Source organism: Pseudorasbora parva, chromosome 4 (genome assembly GCF_024679245.1).
Source record: "Pseudorasbora parva isolate DD20220531a chromosome 4, ASM2467924v1, whole genome shotgun sequence".
Classification (NCBI taxonomy): Eukaryota; Metazoa; Chordata; class Actinopteri; order Cypriniformes; family Gobionidae; genus Pseudorasbora; species Pseudorasbora parva.
The window spans coordinates 40,227,917-40,252,027 of record NC_090175.1 but is presented as its reverse complement, the minus strand read 5'-3'; the positions used below and the strand labels follow the sequence as shown (position 1 = coordinate 40,252,027).

General features: G+C 41.6%; 1 protein-coding gene across 3 annotated transcripts in view; it reads right to left on the bottom strand.

Annotated features, from left to right (window-relative positions):
* npy1r (neuropeptide Y receptor Y1) overlaps positions 1–24,111 on the bottom strand; it is a 33,766-nt gene continuing 9,655 nt past the window's right edge. For all 3 annotated transcript variants that reach the window (XM_067441766.1, XM_067441764.1, XM_067441765.1), the window contains 2 exons: positions 22,434–23,279; positions 1–443 (listed from right to left, as the gene is read on the bottom strand). In XM_067441766.1, the coding sequence (XP_067297867.1) occupies positions 27–443; positions 22,434–23,159 (1,143 nt within the window). In that variant the 5' untranslated portion in view covers positions 23,160–23,279 and the 3' untranslated portion in view covers positions 1–26. The remainder of the gene's footprint in view (positions 444–22,433; positions 23,280–24,111) is intronic.

Sequence of the window (24,111 nt, the reverse complement as noted above, 5' to 3'; positions counted from 1 at the left end):
ACACGAGTGTCACTTACAAAACTGTACTAGAGATCTAGGCTACTAATTTTCAATGACATCTTGGACACATCCGTGTGAATAGTCGACATGGCAACCATGTCATATTCATTCTCCCGTGCTGACACAGACTTGCAGAGTCGGAAACCCCGGAGGTCACGCTGGAAGTTGCGATTCAGGAACCCGTAGAACACCGGGTTTATGCAGACTGAGCACATTGCTGTTAAGTGACACAGCGAGAACAGGAGATTGTGGGTACAGTTCATAGCCACTTCATGGTTCCAGTCGATGATGGCATTGAAGACGTTCAACGGGAGCCAGCAAACTGCAAATGCCACCACAATGGAAAAGAGCATGATGTTTATCCGTTTAGTCTCACAGCTACGGTTTTTGTTTTCACGCATTCTGTCCATCATGTTATTACGCCGCTGCAGACGAGTGTAGATCTGAGTGGAAGAGAAGAGGGGGACAGACAAACAATCATTTATATACGTTTGGCCCTGTGGACAGTTAGTAAATTATTTATATAATTTATCCAATGTCCGATGGCAAAGCACAAGAATAATATGTAATTTAATTTGCTAAGTATAATGACAGTTTCCAGCACATATCAAACAATGTATTGTGTTAAATACCATAAACACATTTTTGGATTAAAGTGACTTCTTTGTCTTGCTAAGACTAAAATCAGAGCTAATATTTTTATATTATTATTTTAACATTCTATTTGCGTATTACTTTATCGTAGAGTTTTATGCATCCAATACACATATAATTAATGTTTGAGTATATAAAAAAATAATTGATGTAAAAACTGTTGATTGTTCATTTCACTTGTACTTTTCAACATGTAATAAAGCATATTGTATGATGGATTCTCACAGTTTATAAATGAAAATCTGTATCTTAGAAAAGGGCAAAACATTAGTTTATACATAAAAGGTATTTGACAAGTCACAAAAATAATGGTCTGAAGTTTCAAAGAGGGTTTTAAAATGCCACAAATTATGCTTTTTCTGTTATTACCTTTCAGGTAGTGTTATATAGCTGTTTGTAAAATGTATGATGTCTGCAAAATTCATTTTTCTATTTCCGTACTTGTTCCCCTGTTATAGTCATTTACTTTGTTCATGTTATGTTCTCCTCCTTTCCCTGCCTGCTGGTTACTCCGTTATATTGTTACTTGGTGACACAACTTTAGTCTCCCAAATGAAACAACCAATTCTGAACTGCCTGAAATGTGTGGTCAGTAATTCCAGTCTTACTTCCTGCACAAGCCTGTAGTTTTGTAACACATTTGCATAACGCCTATATATCATCTTCATTGACAGCCCGCAAACAACATCTACTTTGTGCAGCCAGTCACAACCAATCACAACAGATTTGATCATTTGATTTTGACCAATCAAAGCAAAGTATAGGCTTTTGGAAAGGAGTGGTTGAGAGAGACTGAATCCTTTAAGCATCGTTCAGGCTGTCAGTTTAAATACGATTTTTGTGGATATCCGATTGGAATCCAATTATATTTAGCAAGTGTGAATGGCAAAAAATACACATGAAATGTGAACTTGCATGTTTGTTTGTTTTTTCATCGAAATTAATGGGAATGCTAATTGTCAAAGTCGCTCCTGTTCCCGGACTCCATTTCCCATGATCCTCCTTGTCTCGCACCTGAACGCACTTCCTCATCATCTCTCCCGCTCTCCCCGGCTTCCCTGCACCTGGTTTTCGTCGTTAGCACTCCTTTATGTTTGGACTCACTCCCTGCACTCATTGTTGGTTCTTGTGTTAATGTAGTGTGAAGTTCTCCCTAGCGGTGTCGCTTTTTCTGTTCTGAGTTCTGTTATTAAACATACCCATTTAGTTTGGATGTCTTGCATCTCTCATTGTCTGACTACAACAACAACCACAACAGAAGAACCGACCTTACCGACAAGACATCTGACTCTGAATGGGCATCTTCATTGTCCCCAGGGTTACCATGGCGCCAGCATCATCCTCAGCAGCGGTGGATCTGTTGTAGGACCTCCGGCAGGACGGACGGCCGCTGGAGAGGTACGTGGAGGAATTCTCTGTGCTGGCGTTTCTGGTTAACTGGCCCGATGCCTCGCTTAACGCGGTGTTCTTGGTGGGTTTGGATGAGGACACCATTCATTTTCTGGACGCTCCCTGTAAGTATTCCTTGGTTGAAACAATCAATCTAATTTTGTTTTAATGGTTCGGCTTACGAAATCGAAGAGTGTGTGCCTCATCCAGACCTGTCAACGACATCCGCGGCTGGGCCAGTTCGCCAGCAGCCGGGTGCCTCCACTCATCCCTCCAGTGGACCGTCTGATGTGGTCCTGCATACCTGCATACCAGGAAACCACGGAGGCCGAGAAGGGCCTGCAGTAAGCCCACGCCTCCAGCCCAAATGGCCACCACCACACCTGAACCAGAGGAGGGCTGGCTCATTGACTTTTGGCCCTCAAGTGCCCGCTCCCGGCCCTCAGCATAGCTTCTCCCGGCTTCCCAGAGCCGCCTCCAGACGCCCACGAGTACCCTACTCCAGCCGCCCACAAGCCCCCCTGCCAAGGCCCTAAATGTGCAAAACTATTTTTTGGGGGGGGCTATAGGCCTGTGGGCGGGGAGCATAGGGTGGTTCTCAAGATCAGTCCAAGGCCCAAGCTCAGCCCAGGACTCCAGCTCCATCCAAGGCCCCGGCCCAGCCCAGGACTCCAACCCCGTCCAGGATCCCAGGTCAAGTACTGGGAGTCGCCAGCCTGGTACTCCTGTTGTCCTCATGGCCGCCCCAAGCTCCGGACCCACCATGGCTGCCCCAGGCTCCGGAGGTCCTAGTCCCACCCTGAAGACCTCCATACCAGTCTGCGCCTGTGTGGCGGTCTCCAGGGCGCCCCCCTCCCCGGTGTTACATCTTAGGCGTGAGGACGTGCCTAGCGGGAGGGGGAGGTAATGTCACATTCACTCCTGTTCCCGGACTCCATTTCCCATGATCCTCCCCTTCTCGCACATGAACGCACTTCCTCATCATCTCTCCCACTCTCCCCGGATTCCCTGCACCTGTTCTTTGTTGTTAGCACTCCTTTATGTTTGGACTCACTCAATGCACTTTGTCGGTTCTTATGTTAATGTAGTGTGAAGTTCTCTCTAGCGTTGTCGCTGTTTTGGTTCTGTTATTAAACATACCCATTTAGTTTGGATGTCTTGGATCTCTCATTGCCTGACTACAACAACCATAACATTAATGCACAACAAATAATTTTTACCTCTTGTTCAGTTTAATTTATTAAAATGAGCTAGTTACATGATTTTTAATTTCATTGTGTTCAATCTACTTTATATACTTAAAACTGTGTAAAAATGTTATAAATATTTTTGTTGACATAAATGGGCTTGGATCCGTAGTTCCCAGCATGATTTGGAATGGACTGCATTATAGGCTAGTATGCTATGTGGCTTTATTCTAAATCAGATCAGGCCGACTGAAACGTCGACTAGGATTTCCAACCAAGGATTTTGTCATTGCTAAACCTGATTGGATTGCAATCGGATGTACAAAAATTGGATTTGGACTGACAGTCTGAACTTAGCCCTTTCCATGTTGTAAATGAAACATCTGTATTGCAAACCCCGCTATGTTGCAGTTGTTGTTTTGGTTTAATGCTGCAATGTCATTGTCATAGAAGCCAATGCAATTATTCCTGAAAATGAAAGGGTGCCAATGGTAAATAGTAAAATAGTATGCACATTTGGTGTGCTGTCCGGGAAGGTCTCCGAGCTCGGAATGTGGCCAGAACCCAGAGTACTCTCCATAAAAGCCAATAAACTTGGGACAGGAGCCGTGAATTTAACCTGTGAATTTAATAAAATTTTGTGAATTTAACTAAATGTGTGCAACGAAGCGGCAAAATAGTGTTTGCGGGGAGGAGCTTGGTGATGAGCTCATTCAGCATCCAATGTGAGGGTCTGGGGAGTCTATGTATTTCTACTGCACAAGAGGCAAGATAAAAGAGCATTATTTAAATGACTCTGTTTGCAATTAGATAGTCTTTCAACAAATCAGACTACAAGAGGCATGATCAACGGGGAAAGACCCATCGCTTCTCTATCCGTCATCATGTTAAACCCGCCAATAGCACACCAGGTGGATAAGCTAGTCTGTGACTGGTTCCCGCAATAGTGTAACAGAAGCAGTAGAACTGAATGTACAGGTTTCCAGACTGAGCTGCAGGGCGAAATCAAATCTCTGGCAGATCAGGCTGGGTTTACCCTGTCTAGGTTTCTTGGGCTTTCCTAAAATAAAAATGGTTGGACCAGATATAGGTTCGGATGGCCATCTAACGAGCGCTTGAATTAACTGTTGGGAGAGACCTTTTTGGGCCATTGTGGTTGCTAAGGTAAGATGAGAGAGAATGGAACGGCGTATAGGTGACGGGAGAAAGCAGATATACATGCGATGGACTTTTGGTTTGTTCTGTCTTTCTTTGTTTAATAAAATAAGAAATTTGCGGTCTAAAACTGATCGATCTTGGACTTTTGGATCAAAATTGGAGGTAATGGTGAGTTCAGAGCACCTGAGAAAACCAAAGAAAGCCAAGATAAACATTGTGTCAAGTGTGAGGGCGCTGTTTGAAGATTGATAGCCTAAGCGAAGATTGAAGATACACTTCAACCAGTCAGAATTTCTAAAGCTATGGATTTTCTGGCATCCATACACAAAGGTTGAGATCTCTGAATACCTTTGATAAAAATCAAGGTTTGTGCATTGTTTATTGGCAGGAAACTGAGCCGAGGACTCATTTTTCAAAGAATTGGATCCCACTTAAAGGGATAGTTCACCCTGAAATGAAATTCAAGCCATCTTTTACTCACCCTGCTGTTGATTTAATGCCCTATGTCCTTCTATCCCTTTCGGACTTCAAAAGCAGTAATTTTACAAATAATTCTGCACGCTTCTTCCTATTATGGCAGTGGAAAGCGACCATGGTAAAACCAAACAAAAATTATACAAAAGTATGACGCAATGATACAGTGAGATGCCTGCCATATATGGAAAGTGTCCAAGAGATATACTATAAGGTTTTGGGAGAAATAAGCTATTATTCATACAAAACACTCAGCCGTTACTCTGTGCACGTTCCTGACTCAGGACTAGGAACCTTCAGCATGCCCTGCGCTCATGCTTACGCACTGTAGTCATGACAACCGGTACACAATATTCACTTCAGGAGGTTTTTCTTATTAGTATTGCATTATTTCTTATCATATGCCTTATAGAAAAGACGAGAGTGGCCCTTTTTTCTTTTGAGTCTGATTTCTCAAAATGTTGCATGTATGTTTATCTTGGGTGTCATGACAACAGTGAGTGAGCATGAGCAGCATGCTGACGGTTCGTACTAGTTATATGCCTGGAAAACGGCACATTATTCCAAGAACTGTCCATTTTTCAATTGCAGGGAATGTTGGATGGGCCAGACTGTATGAAGGTGCAGAGGAGAATGGTGGATTTCTTACTGGCGGAGGTGATGGTAAGCCTCTGTGTCTTGGTGTACCAGTAGCAGTAACGTTATGGGCTGACTGGCAACTGCATTTTGAAGCCGAGGGCTTGACAGCGGTGCCGGGCAGAGAATGAACACTCTTAGAGGTGGCTGATTGCGTGGTCCGTGGAAAAAAACTGACTCATCATCTGGCAGAAATAATTTATAGATTTAGACTGACAGTGTGAACATAGCCTTATTGAACTGTTTTAGACACTTTGAGAAAAGAGGGGATCCCCATATTATGGGGAAATTAAAGTGTTCTTTGATTTCAGATGCATATAAACCTATTGTAGAAGACCTCAAAAACAACATTAGGGACCTTTAAAGTAATATAATAGGGGCACATTAATGTGATCCTCATCAAAAAGGTTGTACACATCCACATCTAGTTTTTTTAATCATATTTATTTTAATTAGATTTGCAGTCTAAAATCAACACCCTCCACCAACAACCACAGTACACAACCCTATGACATGCTTGCCAGAGCTCATACACCATAGCTGACCTGAGGGCAAACCATCATTAAGAACACAGTGGGGAGAAAAGCTGCTCTGACATTTCAGTTGATGATCCGTGTGGGTTTCGGGCTCTATGTCTTTTATATTATTGACTCAACAAAAACTGACGGACAAAATATACAAAGGGTCCTATTTAAGGGCTGCAAACACAACGTTACAAGCTAAATAATGGTGTTGCAACATCCCTGTGTTGTCACAGAATGTTATGTGCCTCAGGAAGAAGACAGAACATCTCAAAAACAAAACAAAGTAAATGTTTGGAGATTTCTCTTATTGCACTCTACCAACAAACAGAAGACAGGTAAAGGGGAAAAGAAGGAATCTGTTTTCCACAAAGTTTTTTATCAGGATCCAGGGGCCTTCCAGTGTCCCTGTGCTAGACATGCAATTTCCATATGGGAATGGGAATGATAAAAATGTATCTTACCTCTTGTTCAGTTTAATTAATTATAATGAGCTCGTTATGTTTCCTTCTGATACGGTTCACTCGCATTGCATCAGTTTTAGCTGATGCTTATGGGGGAAAATCCTGTTTTCTCAGAATCCTGAAGCCTGATTGGTTCACGTCTGTGCTATTCACAGACAAATGGCATTTCAAAAAGGGGCAAGATTGGCTGCCTATAAAGCCACGAAGAAATGTTAAATCGTCAGAATCTCTCTCCTTCAGCGTGAAGATCATATCACTGCTCTGAAGAAGACTGAAGCCTCTTTCTCACTACTTCTCGCAGTCGAACACTCTGCAAGCAAGCTGACTAAATGCCGCTCTGCAAGCAAGCTGATTTAGCGTCTCCCCTGCGGTCATCCGGCAGCTAAAATAAAAGAGCAAATTTCAAGCAAATTTGTTGCAAATGTCACTCCGTGAATGCAGCTCATGCAGGGCTCACCTGCTCGATCTTGATGAACAATCTGAGTAGCTATGCCCCTTGCCTGTGCTGCGCTCATGTCAAGACGGCACTTCTGGACTCCAGCTCCCAGAACTGTGAAACTGCAAAAAGCTGAAGCTCACAACGCTTCACCCCCAGATCACGCTCTTCAGCGAACCTGCCGCTCCTTCATCTCATCCCCTCTAGAGTCGAGGAAAAAGGAGAAGGCTGAGGAGCAGGGTGAAAGTGGGCTCACGCCGACCCATCACCTGCGCTCCTTGCTGTTCCCTCAACATGACATGGCCCCTGTGTTCTTCACCCATGAGGATCACCACTCCTCATCTAGAGTGGCATACTTTAATTTGGCTGAGGAATAACTAGACTTGAGGTGAAGAATGGGTGAACTTCGATGATGACTCTGTCCCTCTACAGCCAGAGTGACAAACGGTCTCGCATGGACTGAATAGAGCTCAGCTTTGACATCTGCCCCAGAAGAGCCCAACTGCAGCCAACTCTACAAGTGGTTCCTGCAGCCGGGGCACCACCAACAGATCTCTCAGCAGCGAGCGTCCAGCCCCATTATTCCCGGATGTCTACCAGGAACTCACTAAAAAATGGTGTGCCCGCTATTACCTAACAGTAGGAGTATCCATTCTTCTTCTATTCTCTGTTTGAGCCGCTCAAGTCAGCTGACCTTTAGTCCCTTCTTCCTTAAGACTGACCTCTGGCTGGTTTAACCCCCTTAATCGAGTGATCGCAAGCCATCAGCTCGCAGAGCGGCTTTCATTCTGTGCTTGTAGCACGTTGCTATTGGATTAAGTTCCCCATAAGCATCAGCTAAAACTGACGCAATACAACTTAACCATACCATAACGAAAATAAGAATGTTTATGGTTAATTATAATGGGAATGAACATTGCCTAGCTTGCCGTGCTACTAGGTTACCCAGCGAGTCATGCTAAGTTGCTGCTCAGTCAAAAGATTTTGATGATTCTGCATAGCTTTATAGGCAGCCAACCCCGCCCCTTTTGGTAGGCTTGTACATAAAACATATCACCCCCCCATATTTAACCCCCTCCCCCAATGTTAAGTTGTGTGATTTAAGCCACTTTTCCACCGCAGGAACTTTCCCTAGGAATTAGGAACTTTGGGGTGGTGCTCTGTGTGTTTCGACCGCAAGTACCAGGTTCTAGATGAAGTTCCGGGTAAATATTTCCCCCTCCAAACGGCCCTGCTCGCGAGGTAGTACTTTTTCAGGAACTTTCGAGGGTGGGACTTAGGCGCTGAACATGCTGATCGGTTTACCTCACGCAGCATTTTATTTAAACCGGCATTTTTAAAAGTCTTTTGCGAGGTTCGTCCTGCGTTCTGATGCCGCGCGTTTGTCTCAGCCATCTCACAGTCAATATCCGTATAGCTGATAATAATAAGCTTTCAGAATACGCTTATCAGTGCTCTTGTCCACCGTTTTGTTAATTACCTCTTTAAAATGACCTCTTTAATTACCTCTATTAAACCAATATATAACCAGCAAAAGCAGCGCAGCTTGAATCTCCTCCAGGCTTGTTATTGTTGCAGACAGTGTCACGTAAAAATGATTTCACTCCTTCACTGACTGGGAGGAGCTGTCGCGTGCAGTCCTACATCACCTGACTATAATTTGCCTAATCTTCATGGTACTTTAGACCGCAGTGGAAATGCAGACAGTAGCAGGTCTGGAGGAAAAAAAGTTCTTGTAAAAAAAGTTTCTGGTACAAATTGTTCCAAGTAATTTCATTGGAAAAGGGGCTTTAGTGTGGCTATGTAGGAACCCTTCTTAGAAGTCTCATTTTTCTTTCCCAATGATGTAAAATCATTCTGTTGATGTATAACAGAACATCTGTACAAGCTCCACCCACCATGTGCACATGTATGCATTAAAGAGACACAATGAATGAATGAATCATTAGTTCATTAGATGCCAACAGATTAAAGCCTGACTTTAGACTTTTCCCTCCTCCTTATTTGTAGCTCTACATTCCTCTGTTTTCATTCCCTCTCTTTATTTGATGAATGGCAGCACTGGCACAGTGTCCTGTGACCTGAAATAACTGCATGACACAAAACCCAGAGGCAGAGAGAGAGAAAGGATGAATACACAGATTGAGATGCAAGTGTTTATATGCAACTTATTATTTACCTCAGTTCACATTTGAAAGTCAGCATTAGCCAGACTGGAATAGTGAATTTGTATAAAGTATGGTATGTAATTTGTAGGTTTGTCTCCAAATAATTGTCCATGGAAAGCTGGCTTTTATTTTGTGGGCTGATTAAATTTGATTCTAGGTCAATTTTACTGACAGCTGAACATAAAAAAGTCCCTCAGTCATTAGGACTCATAAAGTCGTTGGCTCATACAGAAAGAGACTGATCTGATGCAATCCGACAGTCGCTGCCCTGACCAGACAGCCAGAATCTTTGTCGGCATCACATTCTGAAGTATTGGACCGTGGGATGGTTTGATGACAGTAGCACCTAAGGATCCAAGTAAATATAAGTGCTTTAGTCATTCTCTATGGTAGTGATAGACCAAAATATTGACCAGGGCAATTAATAGGCTGATATGTGGCCATTTTGAGATTGCCTGTTACAAACAACTGCAGTAAAAAGTGCAGTTTCTAAAAAAAAATTTTGTTGAATACTGTGGTAAATTTGATGTAAATATGATGAAAAATAAGTGTGAATTTAATTTAAATGTACTTATTTTCATCATTAAACTATTTGTTGCTGTTTCTTCAACTTACATGGTCTTGAAAATCATTTACAAACTTATATTTATTATAAATTTATATTTGCTACTTTTGCATAAACTTGGTTGTTTTACCCTTGTCTATTTGTTTTCAATCTTGAAATATATCATATTTATTATACGCTCACCGAAAGGATTATTAGGAACACCATACTAATACTGTGTTTGACACCCTTTCACCTTCAGAACTTAATTCTACGTGGCATTGATTTAACAAGGTGCTGAAAACATTCATCTTGCATTTGATGGAGATTTGTGGGATGTACATCCAGGGCACGAAGCTCCCATTCCACCACATCCCAAAGATGCTCTATTGGGTTGAGATCTGGTGACTGTGGGTGCCATTTTAGTACAGTGAACTCATTGTTATGTTCAAGAAACCAATTTGAAAACCATGTCAGCTTTGTGACATGGTGCATTATCCTGTTGGAAGTAGGCATCAGAGCTGCCCAAAAAAGGCAAAAGACCTTAACTCCCTGAGAAAGAAGGTCCTTCCTCAGGGGAATGGGCCAAGGAGGGGCTGTCGCGAGGAGAGTAAGTTCTGGGAACCAGGTCCGGTTGGGCCAGTAAGGCTGCTCCACCTGCTCCTCGTCCTCCCTGAATTTGCACAAAGTCTGTGCAAGAAGGCTCACTGGGCGAAACGCATACTTGCGTAGGCCCTGGGGCCAGCTGTGCGCCAGTGCATCTGTGCCAAGGGTACCCCCGGTCAGGGAATAGTACCACTGGCAATGGGTCGAGTCCGGAGAGGCAAATAGGTCTACCTGTGCGGCCCCAAACTGGTTCCATATCAGCTTGAGCGCCTGGGGGTGGAGTCGCCACTCTCCCGAAGGTGCTGGCTGCCAAGAGAGCTCGTCGGCTGTCTGGTTGAACGCACCAGGAACATGAATGGCCCAAAGCGACCTCAGCTGCTTCTGACTCCACAGGAGCAGGTGGCGGGCGAGTTGGAACATGCAACAGGAGCGTAGACCACCCTGGCGGTTGATGTACGCAACGGCCGCCATGCTGTCCGTACGGACCAGTACTCAAGGGGACCAGCAGCCCCTTGAGGCCCTTTCCCTCGAACGCAAAGCGTAGGAACGGTCTGTGTCGAGGGAGGATAGAGACATGAAAGTGCGCGTCCTTCAGGTCGATCGCTGCGAACCAATCCTGGGGACGGATGCATTGAAAAATGTGTTTCTGCGTCCACATCCGGAATGGGAGCTTGTGCAGGGCCCAATTCAGGACACGCAGGTCCAAGATTGGTCGTAGCCCACCCCTTTCTTGGGCACAATGAAGAAGGGGCTGTAGAACCCTGTCTTCATCTCGGCTGGAGGAACCGGCTCGATCACGTCCTTCGCCAGGGGGACACCCTCGGCGACGAGCAGGCGGGGGAGCTGCGGCCGGCAACTGGGTGGAGGCAGCAGTAGGTCGCCGGGGCAGGATGTTCTTAATGGCCTCCGTCTGCTTCTGGGCCACCGAGAACTGTTGGGCAAAGTCCTTGATGGCGTTGCCAAAGAGGCCGGCCTGACAGATAGGGGTGTTAAGGAATCGTACCTTGTCTGTTTCACGCATATCTGCCAGGTTCAGCTACAGATGGTGTTCCTGGACCACCAGCGTGGTAATCGCCCGACCCAGGGAGCGTGCAGTGACTTTCGTCACTCGTAGAGTGAGGTCCGTCACCGTACGCAGTTCCTGCATGACGCCTTGGTCGGAACTGCCCTCATGCAATTCCATAAGCGCCTTGGCCTGGTAGACCTTCAGGAGCGCCATGGCATGCAATGCCGATGCGGCTTCTCCACAGGCTGTGTAAGCATTGCCGGTTAGCCCGGACAAGAACTTACACGCCTGGGAGGGGAGACGCGGGGTACCGCGTCTCTGCAGCGGTCTTGGGACACAGGTGCATCGCCACCAACTGCTCGGCTGGGGGGATTCTCACGTAGCCCTTCACCGCACCGCCATCGAGGGCAGTGACTGGGTAGAGGCAGCAGTAGGTTGCCGGGGCAGGATGTTCTTAATGGCCTCCGTCTGCTTCTGGGCCACCGAGAACTGTTGGGCAAAGTCCTTGATGGCGTTGCCAAACCGCTTGGCTGGGGGGATTCTCACGTAGCCCTTCACCGCACCGCCATCGAGGGCAGTGAGGACGGAGGAGTCCGTCGATCGCACACGAGCGCTATACGGCGCTGCCCATGACTTCGAGATCTCCTGATGCACTTCCGGGAAGAAAGGCACCGGGGCGGGGTGCTGAGAACCAGAACGGGCCGTCCCGAGACCAATCATCCAACCGCGAAGGTTTGGGACATGGTGGAGGGTTCCACTCGAGCCCTACGCTTGTGGCGGCCCGGGAAAGCATAGCCGTAAGCTCTGGGTCCGACTCAGGCAACGCTGTCACACCCAAAGGGGGCAGCGCAGCCGAATCCTCATCCTCAGAGCCCATTAGCTCGTCCCCCGATGCTGCGACCGACATCCTGTCTTCCGCCGAAGCCCCGAAAGAGACGGCTGGCACTCCGCGCGAGAGGTCAGCACGCCCTTCCGGGAACTCCACCGGCACAGTGGAGGGGGGAGGGGCCCGAGGAGGGGCAGAACGTGGAATGTGTGGATCACATGCCAATCTCCGATTGGCTCATTTTTATACACTCGAAGTGAATAGGTCTCTGAGGTCAGATCCCAATTCGTCGGTCTAGTTCTGACGTACGTCGAACGTGACCGACTGAAAGGGAACTGCTGTGTTCTATCTTGGTTTATCCTGGGCTTTTGGAAGTTACTGTTATGACAATCCATAATTTTCTCGGAAAAACAATGGAATTGACTAACAATATTTATCCACATGATAAAGGGAGTCTTGAATGGTCCAAAAATGTCAATAAATAATTTTCAACCAAAAACGAAGTTACGGCCTTTTGCCATTGCATGGCAGAGAGGATGGGTACATGATGGTCATAAAGGGATGGACATGGTCAGAAACGATGCTCAGGTAGGCCGTGGCATTTAAACAACGCCCAATTGGCACTAAGGGGCCTAAAGTGTGCCAAGAAATCATCCCCCACACCATTACACCACCAACACCAGCCTGCATATTGGTAACGAGGCATGATGGATCCATGTTCTCATTCTGTTTACGCCAAATTCTGACTCTACCATCTGAATGTCTCAACAGAAATCGAGACTCATCAGACCAGGCAACATTTTTCCAGTCTTCAACTGTCCAATTTTGGTGAGCATGTGCAAATTGTAGCCACTTTTTCTATTTGTGGTGGAGATGAGTGGTACCCGGTGGGGTCTTCTGCTGTTGTAGCCCACCTGCCTCAAGGTTGTACGTGTTGTGGCTTCACAAATACTTTGCTGTATACCTCGGTTGTAATGAGTGGTTATTTCAGTCAAAGTTGCTCTTCTTACAGCTTGAATCAGTCAGCACATTCTCCTCTGACCTCTAACACCAACAAGGCATTTTCGCCCACAGGACTGCTGAATACTGGATGTTTTTCCCTTTTCACAGCATTCTTTGTAAACACTAGAAATGGTTGTGTATGTAACTGAGCAGATTGTGAAATACTCAGACTGGCCCGTCTGGCCCCAACAACCATGCCACGCTCCAATTGCTTAAATCACCTTTATTTCCCATTGTGACATTCAGTTTGGAGGTCAGGAGATTATCTTGACCAGAACCACACCCCTAAATGCATGGAAGCAATTGCCATGTGATTGGTTGATTAGATAATTGCATTAAAGGGGGGGTGAAATGCTGTTTCATGCATACTGATCTTTTTACACTGTTAAAGACTTGGAATCCCATACTAAACATAGACAAAGTTTCAAAAGTTAAGGTGGACGTTTGATGGGAGTATTTCTTTGTCAAAAATACTACTTCCGGTTAGTCATAAGTTTCGGCAAGTTTTTTGAGATCATGCGTCCCCTTTGACGTTAATGGGGGCGGAATTTCCTTGTATGGGCCTTACGGACAATTCTACCGGAAGCGCGTGAGAGAGAGAGAGGGAGAGAGCGAAAGTAACAGGCTACGCCCATCAAAGCGCTGGCTCGTAGGCTGCCAGGTGATGTGCACATAACAATGTCACCAAAAAAGTGCGTTTTTGGTTGCCAGACCAAGACAGTCCTGCACAGATTCCCCAAAAACCCCGCGTTAAGGCAACAGTGGATGTAATTTGCTTTTCCAGATCAGCAACTGAGTTGCGCGAATGTTTATATCTGTTCGCTGCATTTCGGTGCCGACTGTTTCATAAACAAGGCCCAGCTCGACGCCGGATTTTCCAATCGCCTAATGCTGAAGGATGGAGCAGTCCCAACGTTAGAACCGCAGGCAGTGAGTGAGACTGCTTCAAATGTCTGTGTTTTTGCCTATGTTCATTAAGTAGCCCAAACATGATCACGTATAGTTAATTGATCAATGGAGCATGCGATGTGTTGTGCGTGTACATTTGTTTAGCTGGCCACTATATGTGTAACTTTATGTTTGTGTATTGTAAAAGCACTCCAAACAACAATACACAAAGAGGGGGGAAATATGTTGAACTAAATAAGCACGCTTCTTCATTCAAATGCGCTACTATTCCGTGTCTTTCTATGTAAACACTGACTTAGCCTTCCGCTTACTGTCTACACAAACCACGCGTAAACACACAAACACACGTGCACAACTGCACTTCCCACATGTACACCTTCAAAGACAAAAATACGACGATATAATTCAAGTATAAATATGTAAATAACACAAGTCGCTAAGCATATTATATAGTTAGTGTATAACTTGTACCACATAGAGACGTCCTGCTCTAGTCGTTTTTGCTGCTGCTCCTGTTCAACTGCAGCCTCTGGGTCTGATTCCGGATCATAGATGTATGGCTGTATCTGATTAAAAGCCATATTTTTATTTTGAATAAAGTTTTTTTCCCGCTGTTAGGGATGACACAGCTTTACGACGCACTCGACTCAACACAATAGCAGCGCGCTGCTGCACACGTCATTATTTAGCTCCGCTCACACGACACGCCCCCACCCGCTCGGCTTTTTTCGGAAAGACTCGGAACAGCGCATCTTTCTTATATAATTATAAAAAAATAAAGACTTTTCGGAAATATGCAGGATGCAATGCTACTCTATAGGTACTCAAGATTGACATGACACTGACTGAAACTGAGTGTTTCACCCCCCCTTTAATGAGAAATTGAACAGGTGTTCCTAATAATCCTTTAGGTGAGCGTAAATTTAGATGATAAAACTGGAGAATAAAGACTTAAATATAGATTTATTGCCTGTTTAAAACCATCTAAACAAAGAGCAAAATAATCATGAACCATTTATTTATTTATAGTGCGGAAACCATTTCTATCTATTACAAAAAATAAAATAAAAAGTTAATGGCATTATTTTATCACATCATACAATAAGTCTAATTGTTACCTAAGGAATTGAGATGAAGTATAAGCCACAATGTTTTTAGAATACAATAAAGGTAAATATTTCATAAGCAAAACATTGTTTTTGCGCATAATTTTCAAATATGCTTTAGAAAATTATCCAGAAAGTGTGAACATATTATATTTAAATTTGGGATACATTAGAAAGGTTAGATATAAAATTAGCCTTTAAATAAGACACAAAATGTGATTTCCATCACCATTATTTCCACTGAATTTCCATGACTTTTAAAAAAGAAAAATTACAAAATTGCATCCATGTACACTGCTAAAATAATTAGCAATCATAGAAAAATGAAATAAACTAGCAAGAGTGTGAAAAGTGCTTTTGTTTTTCTGTGGTGCAGTTTGGTCCAGACCACAAAAAAGCACAACTTTTAAACGAGGACGGCAGAGATGGAAAAAAATAAGTGATGAAGAGGGAAAGAGAGAAAGCATGAGACGAATATGGATATGTGTGCATGTGGGTGTAAGTGCTGCTCCATTTTTGAACCAACCACCCGTGGTTAATTGGGTGTAAAAGTGACAAGCATCCTTGACAAAATTCGGTCATTTCACTTGAACACCAACAAACGCTCAACAGCACTTGACAATCTGAACAGCGAACACTCGTCACAGTGACGGCAGGATGCTCATTCTGTCACCCCACACGCATTTTAATTCTTACAACTCTATTAGCATAATAATCTCCATAATAAACCCATTGCTGGGAAGCTGGAGCTTGTCACATGAATCTTCCTTTTCATTTATGCTGTTCTTTTATACATCATAAAGTTCTGAATCCTTTGTATTGCTGCCTTTCTCCCCGCTTCTTTTATTATTATTATTATTATTATTATTATTATTACTATTTTTGTACCCTTGGCAGGGGAGTGATTATGACTCATTGTTGTGATCTATTAGGTCTTTGAATTTATAAATGACCAGTTTTTGCACAAACCCTTTTTTCTCATCTTCTGTCTCACTCTCTTACTCACTTATTCTGCCATTATCCTACCAATCCCACCCTCTCTCCCTTCTCCTTCAAAACCTGCAGTACTGGGTTTATGTTGGCAATGAGCTGATGTGGCAGGTCATGTTGGCTGCTGGTCATGTTCAGTCAGAACATACACTCTGTTTCACAAAGCTATGTCCAAAGGATTCTAGGACAAAAAAAAACCTCAGCAATAATACAGAAGACCAGAAGAGACATGCCTTTTTGTTTTATTGTTTGTTTGTGTGTGTGTGTGTGTGTGTGTGTGTGTGTGTGTGTGTGTGTGTGTGTGTGTGTGTGTGTGTGTGTGTGTGTGTGTGTGTGTGTGTGTGTGTGTGTGTGTGTGTGTGTGTGTGTGTGTGTGTGTGTGTGTGTGTGTGTGTGTGTGTGTGTGTGTTTCTAAGTATGCTATTCTATTGATTTAGTTTTGTGTCTGCACTTGTGTCAAGTCACCACGGATTGTCCGTTTATTTCTATAATGAGCAGTTCGGGAAAGTTAGTTTTAACAGTAATGCATTACAATGTACTAAAAAACTAACTTTCTTTTAATGGAAAGCAATTGTAATAATGTAAAATATTACATTATTTTTGTACTACTTTTAATACCTGGGCTTGGCTTGCTTGTTTGTTGGTAATAGCACAAAAAAAATTAAAATAAAAATCTATTTTTGGAAAATGTAAAGGTCCTTTCACACTAAAAGTGAAACGACACAGGAGAAGAAAGTTCAACACTCTTACTTGAGAAATAAAAAAAAATAAAGCAATTAAACACAAATGTGATGTTTATCTAAAGTAATTTTGCTAATTAGTACGGTTGAATTGGAGCATGTGCTGCTTGCTGTCAGTCACCAGTGTGGATACTGTACTTCGGAATCACAGATTCTACATCTTGGAGTATGACCAAAATAATAATTTCCATCTGAAAAAACATGTCTGCCACTTTAATTAAGTAAGTAACATGTCTGCCACCAACTGAGGAAAAAAGCATTACAATAAAACGTGCTACCAATGGTGAATGAATTTAACGATCGCTTAGCTCATATCACATCAAATCTTGCAAATTATTATTGTTGTTATACTTTGTTCTCAAATTGTTAATCCGTGTGACTGTGCATTTAGTGTGTTTACCTGTAGGTATATTTTCAATTTCCGTACAGTTTAATGTTTTGCTTTTGACTATGGGTGAATCTCCAGTTGTCACTGATGATTGTCGTTAGGAATTTTCTAAGTTACAATCCTCCTTCAAAATGATACGTTAAATTATTTCAGCTGCTGAGAGGAAAGCCAATAAATGATTCACCACCTGCAGCATCCTCACATGCGATATAGCCTATCAGCCGGACTCCTTATTTATGTATACGAATTTTCTGCAGAAACCCACCAACACTTCTCAAGGCTTAAAGGTGGGGTAAGTGATATCTGGTAACCGTTGTTGATATTTCAAATCACCAAAACAAACACACCCCTACCCCCAAAAAGGGTCTCTGCCCTATTTTGATAGCTCCGCCCCACACATAGGCAACGACTATGGCAGAATCTGTGTGTTACTAATCCAGGTCAAATATTCAATGAAAAAGTCCCCCCTTCCATCACAAAAATACAAACCGTTCTCATGACAACTCGATAGAACACAAGCCCTCAGTCCAACTAACGACATATTATGACAAGATTAGAGTTATAGCGATCACAAAACACAAACCGTTCTCATGAACAACACGATAATGTTAGTATACAAGCTCGATAGTTCAGCTAACGACATATTACAATTATGACTGGATGGGTCACATAGATGAAAAGAGGAAACAAACATATATTAGGAGTATAGTATCTTACTTGTCGGACACATTTTGTGAGCTGCCGCTTGAAACCTTGAAACAGTGAGGGGATTTAGATGCTCCATACGGTGTGGAAATGCAAATCAAGCAAAAGCCAGCATATATTAGGCTTGTTCTCGGCTAATGTCCGTCCTGTGTGACTTGTGTGTTTTGAAAAATGAGGTGCACATAGCCTCTCTTCTCACCATAGACACGCCCCTTACCTGCTGATTGGCTACAAGTTTGTTAGTCCTTTTTCTAAAACGGTTTTGAAATAACACTTATCCCACCTTTAATGTTGTGAATCGGGCTAACATAAGGAGATAGTTTTGAACACTGGCTGGTTATATACTTGTTCAAAAAATTATTTAGATAATTTTTAACCATGCAAAAAAAAGTTATGGACTCCAGCTTTAATAATAAAATAAGATTAAATACATAAAGTACATTATTTAGTATATTTAAATATAGCAGGTTTACATAATATTTTAGATTTTAGTTTGCATTTTAGTCTTTTTATTCATTTTGAGTAAATACTGAATCTGTTTTTGTGCAAGAGATTATTGAATGCATGCTCGCATTTAGTCTAGTCTACAATAACCATCATGTTGGAAACAGCTCTGCACCTTACTCCCGATTTCTCTCAACATGGGGACAGGAGAGGTTTTGATCAATAAATGGGAAAACAAAGTCATTTCCATTGCTTATTTGAAAAAGTAACTGCATTACTTTACATGTTACTTGAAAAAATTAAAATTAAAATTAATCTAATTATGTAATTTTTAGTTGTAACGCGGTACCCCGAAAACTGGTAATAATCAGTGTTTAAGAGTAAAACAGTGTTGATTTTAATAATTTTAGACTGGATAATGAAAAGAGAAGATTTACAGAATAGTCAGACCGAATGTGAATTTGTTTAAATAATAGTAAACATTTTCCAATACTTCACATGGCCTTTAAGTGACATCAGTGAGAAAGGTATTTAAGTTTTATTAAATATTGACTAAATTTAAGACAAACTAATTCTCTTCTGAAATAAGCACTGAAGAATAGTTTAAAAGTAGTTAACAAGACCATGAACGTGTATAGTACATAGGTACATTTTAATTTCATTTTGACTTCTTACGACCAGCCTCCACTTGGTTTTGAGTCGCACAAAGCAGATGATTAGTATGGATTACAGCTTTAAAATATTGTCAAATAATGGAGCTTCAACTCAAACCAAACCATTCACAGCAAGGTGCCCCCCCCCCCAACACACACACACACACCTTCCCCTCCAACCCACACCAAAAAAGTAACAGTAAAACTGTAGATCATACTTACACAATCGCACAATGAGTTCAATTTCAATGTGAAATCAAGTCAGTCATTCGCATCACCAGACACTAGGTCACACACTGACTGAATTATTTGCTCTTTTTGCTCAAGGCTTTATAAAGTGTCTTGTTACTGGAATGCATAACGCATCATTTACCATGGAAGAAATTTACGGAGTACGTGGAAACTTGAGATAGAAATTTGTTATGATGTATTATGGGCTGTCAAAATTTATTTAAGATATCAATTAAATATCTTCAACTCTAAATTCTTTTAAAACATTTAACACATTTTAAAGTATTGTTTTCTTCTGCTTTTTGAAATTGTATAAAATTAATCATTCTCATTTTACTGTTTTGACAGCACTCGTTTCTAACAGTAATAAAATCTGTTTTTATTTTAAAGGTTCATACATCTAAAATTAATGTAATAGAAAAAAGACATGCCGTCTACTTAAACAAAAAATTATATTTCCCAGATAATTAGCTTTAGTGTAATATCAATATACAAGGCAGATATTTAATAATAATTAAAAAACATGTTGCCTTAATATGTATATTTGAGTAATGCGGTCCCTCGCAAAGGAATCATAATTGGGGGTTCCATCAATGGGTTTGGCTTCCACACATTAAATAATTCCAAATACATCTTTACACACATTAATAAAAACATTTATATTGTCACTTTACTGGGTTTATCACCTTACCTTTAGACTACATTTTTGCCTTATATGCCTCTTCTAACGGATAACTACTGACTATTAAATTGAAATCGATGAAGTATGCCAGCTTAACATTTACAAATAAGTACTTAGATAAGCCTGAATAAATGTCATACCGCAAAGCTCTCAGTGACATCTCACAGACCCCTAACCTCGCTGGTCAGACAAAAGCTGAACTCCCCAGTGACAAGAAAAGAGCAACAAACATGTAACGCACATCTGCTTGAATATCATAGTTTTTCCACAAGAGACGTGTACTAGGCTGTGATACAACAGTCAGGATGTTGTAGGAGGGATTTGTTCTGTTCTGTTCAGTTCTGAGTCAGACTAACATGGGAATATAGAATAAATTGCGCTCTCCGCAGCCCACAGAGTCCTGACAGAGAATAGAGCATTCCTGCAGCACCCATAAGATGATTATTTTATTTATTAAGTTTACATTATTCAGGGTCATGGGAAACTGTATTAATTTCTGTTTTAACAGAAATAAAAACAACTTTAGATAGTATTCTAAAGTAAACAAGAAAAAAGTATTTTAGTATAAAACTTATTTAGTATAAAACTTCTGTAATCTTGATATATTCAATTTGTTCTCACTTGAGATTGGAGAACTGGAGACTTCTAAAGGAATAGTTCACATTAAAAATATATTTTTTCATTACTCTACCTCATTTATTCTAAACCTGTACATTTATTTTTAGAGGAAGATACAAATATTTTCCTTTTCCATCAAACAGCTTTTCATAGTGACCACATAAGCTCTCTAAAGAAACAAAAACTCTATTAAATTGGTCTATATGATTCATGCACTATTTTAAGAAGTATTCTGAAGCCATTTGATGGCTCTTTGTGTGAAACAGGCCGATTTTTAAGTAAATTATTCCCTCATAATCTTGATCTCGGCAGCAGCTCTCAAATCAAATATTTCGCCTATGATGACGTGTAGGGTTTTACATCACGACACTTGGTAAGAGACAGTCAAGGACTAATGATGATGCTACTACTGACGCTCAACTTGCGTCATATGCGTCATATCCGATTAGTGAATTTGATCAGTGAATAATGACTTCAGTCATTATTAAAAAAAAATAATAATAGCAAATTAGAAATATTCTCAGTACAAATGGACAAAAAAAACCTGTTTGTAACCAACGAACTTTGAAATATTTTCTTCTGTGTTCTGTAAAAAGAAATGTGTACATGTTTGCATTGACATAATAATGAGTGAGTAAATGATGATATATTTTGCATTTTTTGTTTTGTTGGAAAATCCCTTAAACCGTTAGATGTGAACTTACTAGTTAATTCCTTAGTGCGTAGGAATACAGGCATAAGGCTGATCTCTTTTTAAAGAAAAAAAGCACTTCAAAGAATGAAAGTGTAAAAAGTTACAGAAGTTTACATTTGACATAAAACAAATGCACTGAACTAAAACATTTTATACAAAATATATATTTCACAAAATGATTTTGACTTTAAAGCATGCTAAATCTAACCTAAATCTAATCTAAATCTAACACGTTGTGTTCTACATTTTACGCTGATATTACAAAGTTTAGCCAGCTAAAATGTTTTAAAGTACTTTTTCCATGACATCACAATGTCCGATTTTCACAGGATGAATTTTGAGTGATGAAGCTCAAATTATGATTACTAAATGTGTGAGGATGTAAAAGGCAGTCAAATCCCACTATTAGGATGCTGGCAGTTAATATTTTTGTAGAAACCTTAATATTTTTGTTCAGAATTCTTTGATTAACAAAGAACAGTATTTATTTTTTGGAACAATGTAAAAGTCACGTAAATGTCACTTTTGATCAATTGAGTGCATCCTTGTAAATTCATATTATACATAAGTCCATATTATCTAGGCCAGTGTTTCTCAACTGGTGGGTCGTGAGTCGCGTCTCGAAGTGTGCAGTCAAACAAATGACAACAAATGTAATTCTATGTTTTATCTGATTTTAGTATCTGCGGACTGCGATCCGATGAGATGTCGTCAGGCAATAATGTCAGTGACATTATTCAAACTTTAATTTCGTAACTTGTTACGAAATAAAAAGTCTCTCACCTAAGAAAAACGTTCCTGTCCTGTCAGCCATTATACTGTGCTCACTGCGTGCTGTATATCACTTCGTTATAAATAAAGCGCAAAAGAAATTATGACCATTCAATGTCATGGTTATGTTATCAATTAAAAAGAACAAATAAATCCCGTAACTGGTATTTTGTGTGGTAGCTGGGAAAGATTTAAATGTTCATTCTATTCATCAGGGACAGTATTTATGTAACTTTTTATACTTTTTTAGTAATTAGGTTATAAAATATGGGATTGCAGGTAATGACCGCAGGGAAATGTGGGTGGCCAAACCGGTCAAGAACCACTCATCTAGACTATGCTATGTTGTACATGAACATTTATACTCTTACAATAAAAAAACAACAACAATCAAAGACATAACCTCTTCTTGCTCGTCATTCTGCTCTTACCTTCAGGTAACAGATGAAGATGAAGGTGAGGGGAGTGATGTACTGCAGCACCAGCATGCCAGTGGTGTAGGTGAGCTTGATTTCTCTGGAGGGCCACTCTTCCACACACACCACCTTTCCCCTGTACTGTTCCTGAAACACAGAGGGCAGCTGCTTCAGTGGGGCGTCTGTCACCCTGGAAAACAACAGAAAGGGCGTGGCTGTGAGGACGGCCAGGGCCCAGGTGAGGCTGATGCCCAGGCAGGCATGGTTCAGGCTGGGCCTCCATCCGCGAGGGTGCAGGATGAGCTGGTGCCTCTCAATGGCAATCAGAACCAAGGAGAAGATGGACACTGAGACAGAGCAGCACTGTACCAGGCTGTTGAGTTTACACATGACCGCCCCAAACACCCAGTGGTCCATGAAGGTGTAGATGAAGGTAAACGGCAGACACACGAGGGACATCAGCAAGTCCGAAACGGAGAGGTTTGCGATTAAGACGTTTGTGACGTTGTGAAGTTCCCGTTGCCGAGCAATGACAAGGATGAGAGCCAGGTTGCCCACCACACCCAACAGTACCACGGCACTGTAGGCAATCGCCATGATAACAAACAAAGAGTGGCTGCCGTAGCACTCGTCGGCATATGCAATTGCGGAGAGGTTAGCGAAAGAGCAATTCGATAGGTCCGAGGAGCAGTTCAGAGCAGCGAGTGGTGGAATTGGTGGAGACAGGGCGGAGTCCGGCATTGTTCCGCCTCCTCCGCAGTTATTTGGTGTTGGTTTAAATCAGGTGATCTTAGACTCCTTCCCTCCAGGTAACAACCTTTCCAGGACGTTTTAGGATGTTTTTGCGATTCTGACAACATACTGTGGGGACATAAGAAAACATTAAAATCAATACTCACAAAAGACAAGACGTCTCTGCTGTCATGTTTGATTACGGAGCAATCCAGTTATAAAAATCAATAAAGGTTCCCTTCAGTTTTATTTAATAAAGAGTTATTTCAATCTTCTTGCATCACCTTTGTTATTGACCTCATTTCTAAGACTTATATTACACTTTTAAAGGGCAAGTACCTCTAAAACACATTTAATTGTGTAATAATAATTAATCATCCAAAAGCATTTCTCAGGCGATGTATTAATATTAAAAGAGAAAAAAAAGAATAATAATGTTTCCCCTTTCTAAAAGCTATAATTAAGCCTGCGTCGGTGTGCAGGGAAATTAAAAGTTAATTAAGATTTTGGCATTTGATTAATTTTATTTGTATGTTTAAAATTAAGCCATCAAATAGTCCTGGCTGAGCTACTGAGAATAATATGAATAAAGCTATTTGATTTTGGCACATTGCCACAGACTCAGAGTGCATGCATACAAACACACACACGCACAGGCGTTTTCCATTGACTTCCATTGTTTTCAGAATAAGCTAATGATATATTCTATCCCCTAAACCCTTTCTGCATGTTTACATATTCATTAAGGCATTATTTAGTATGTGGATTAAGCCATTTGCAATCTGACCCACATATTTCTATTTTCTTTTTTAATACACAATATGAACACACACAGACATCATAAAGGTGTCATCATTTTAAACCATTTACTTCCAGACATAAGCACAGACACGGTCCAGACATAAACTCTACGAATGACTCGCATTGGTCTATATATTGGAGTGTGAAGCAGGTTGTCAAG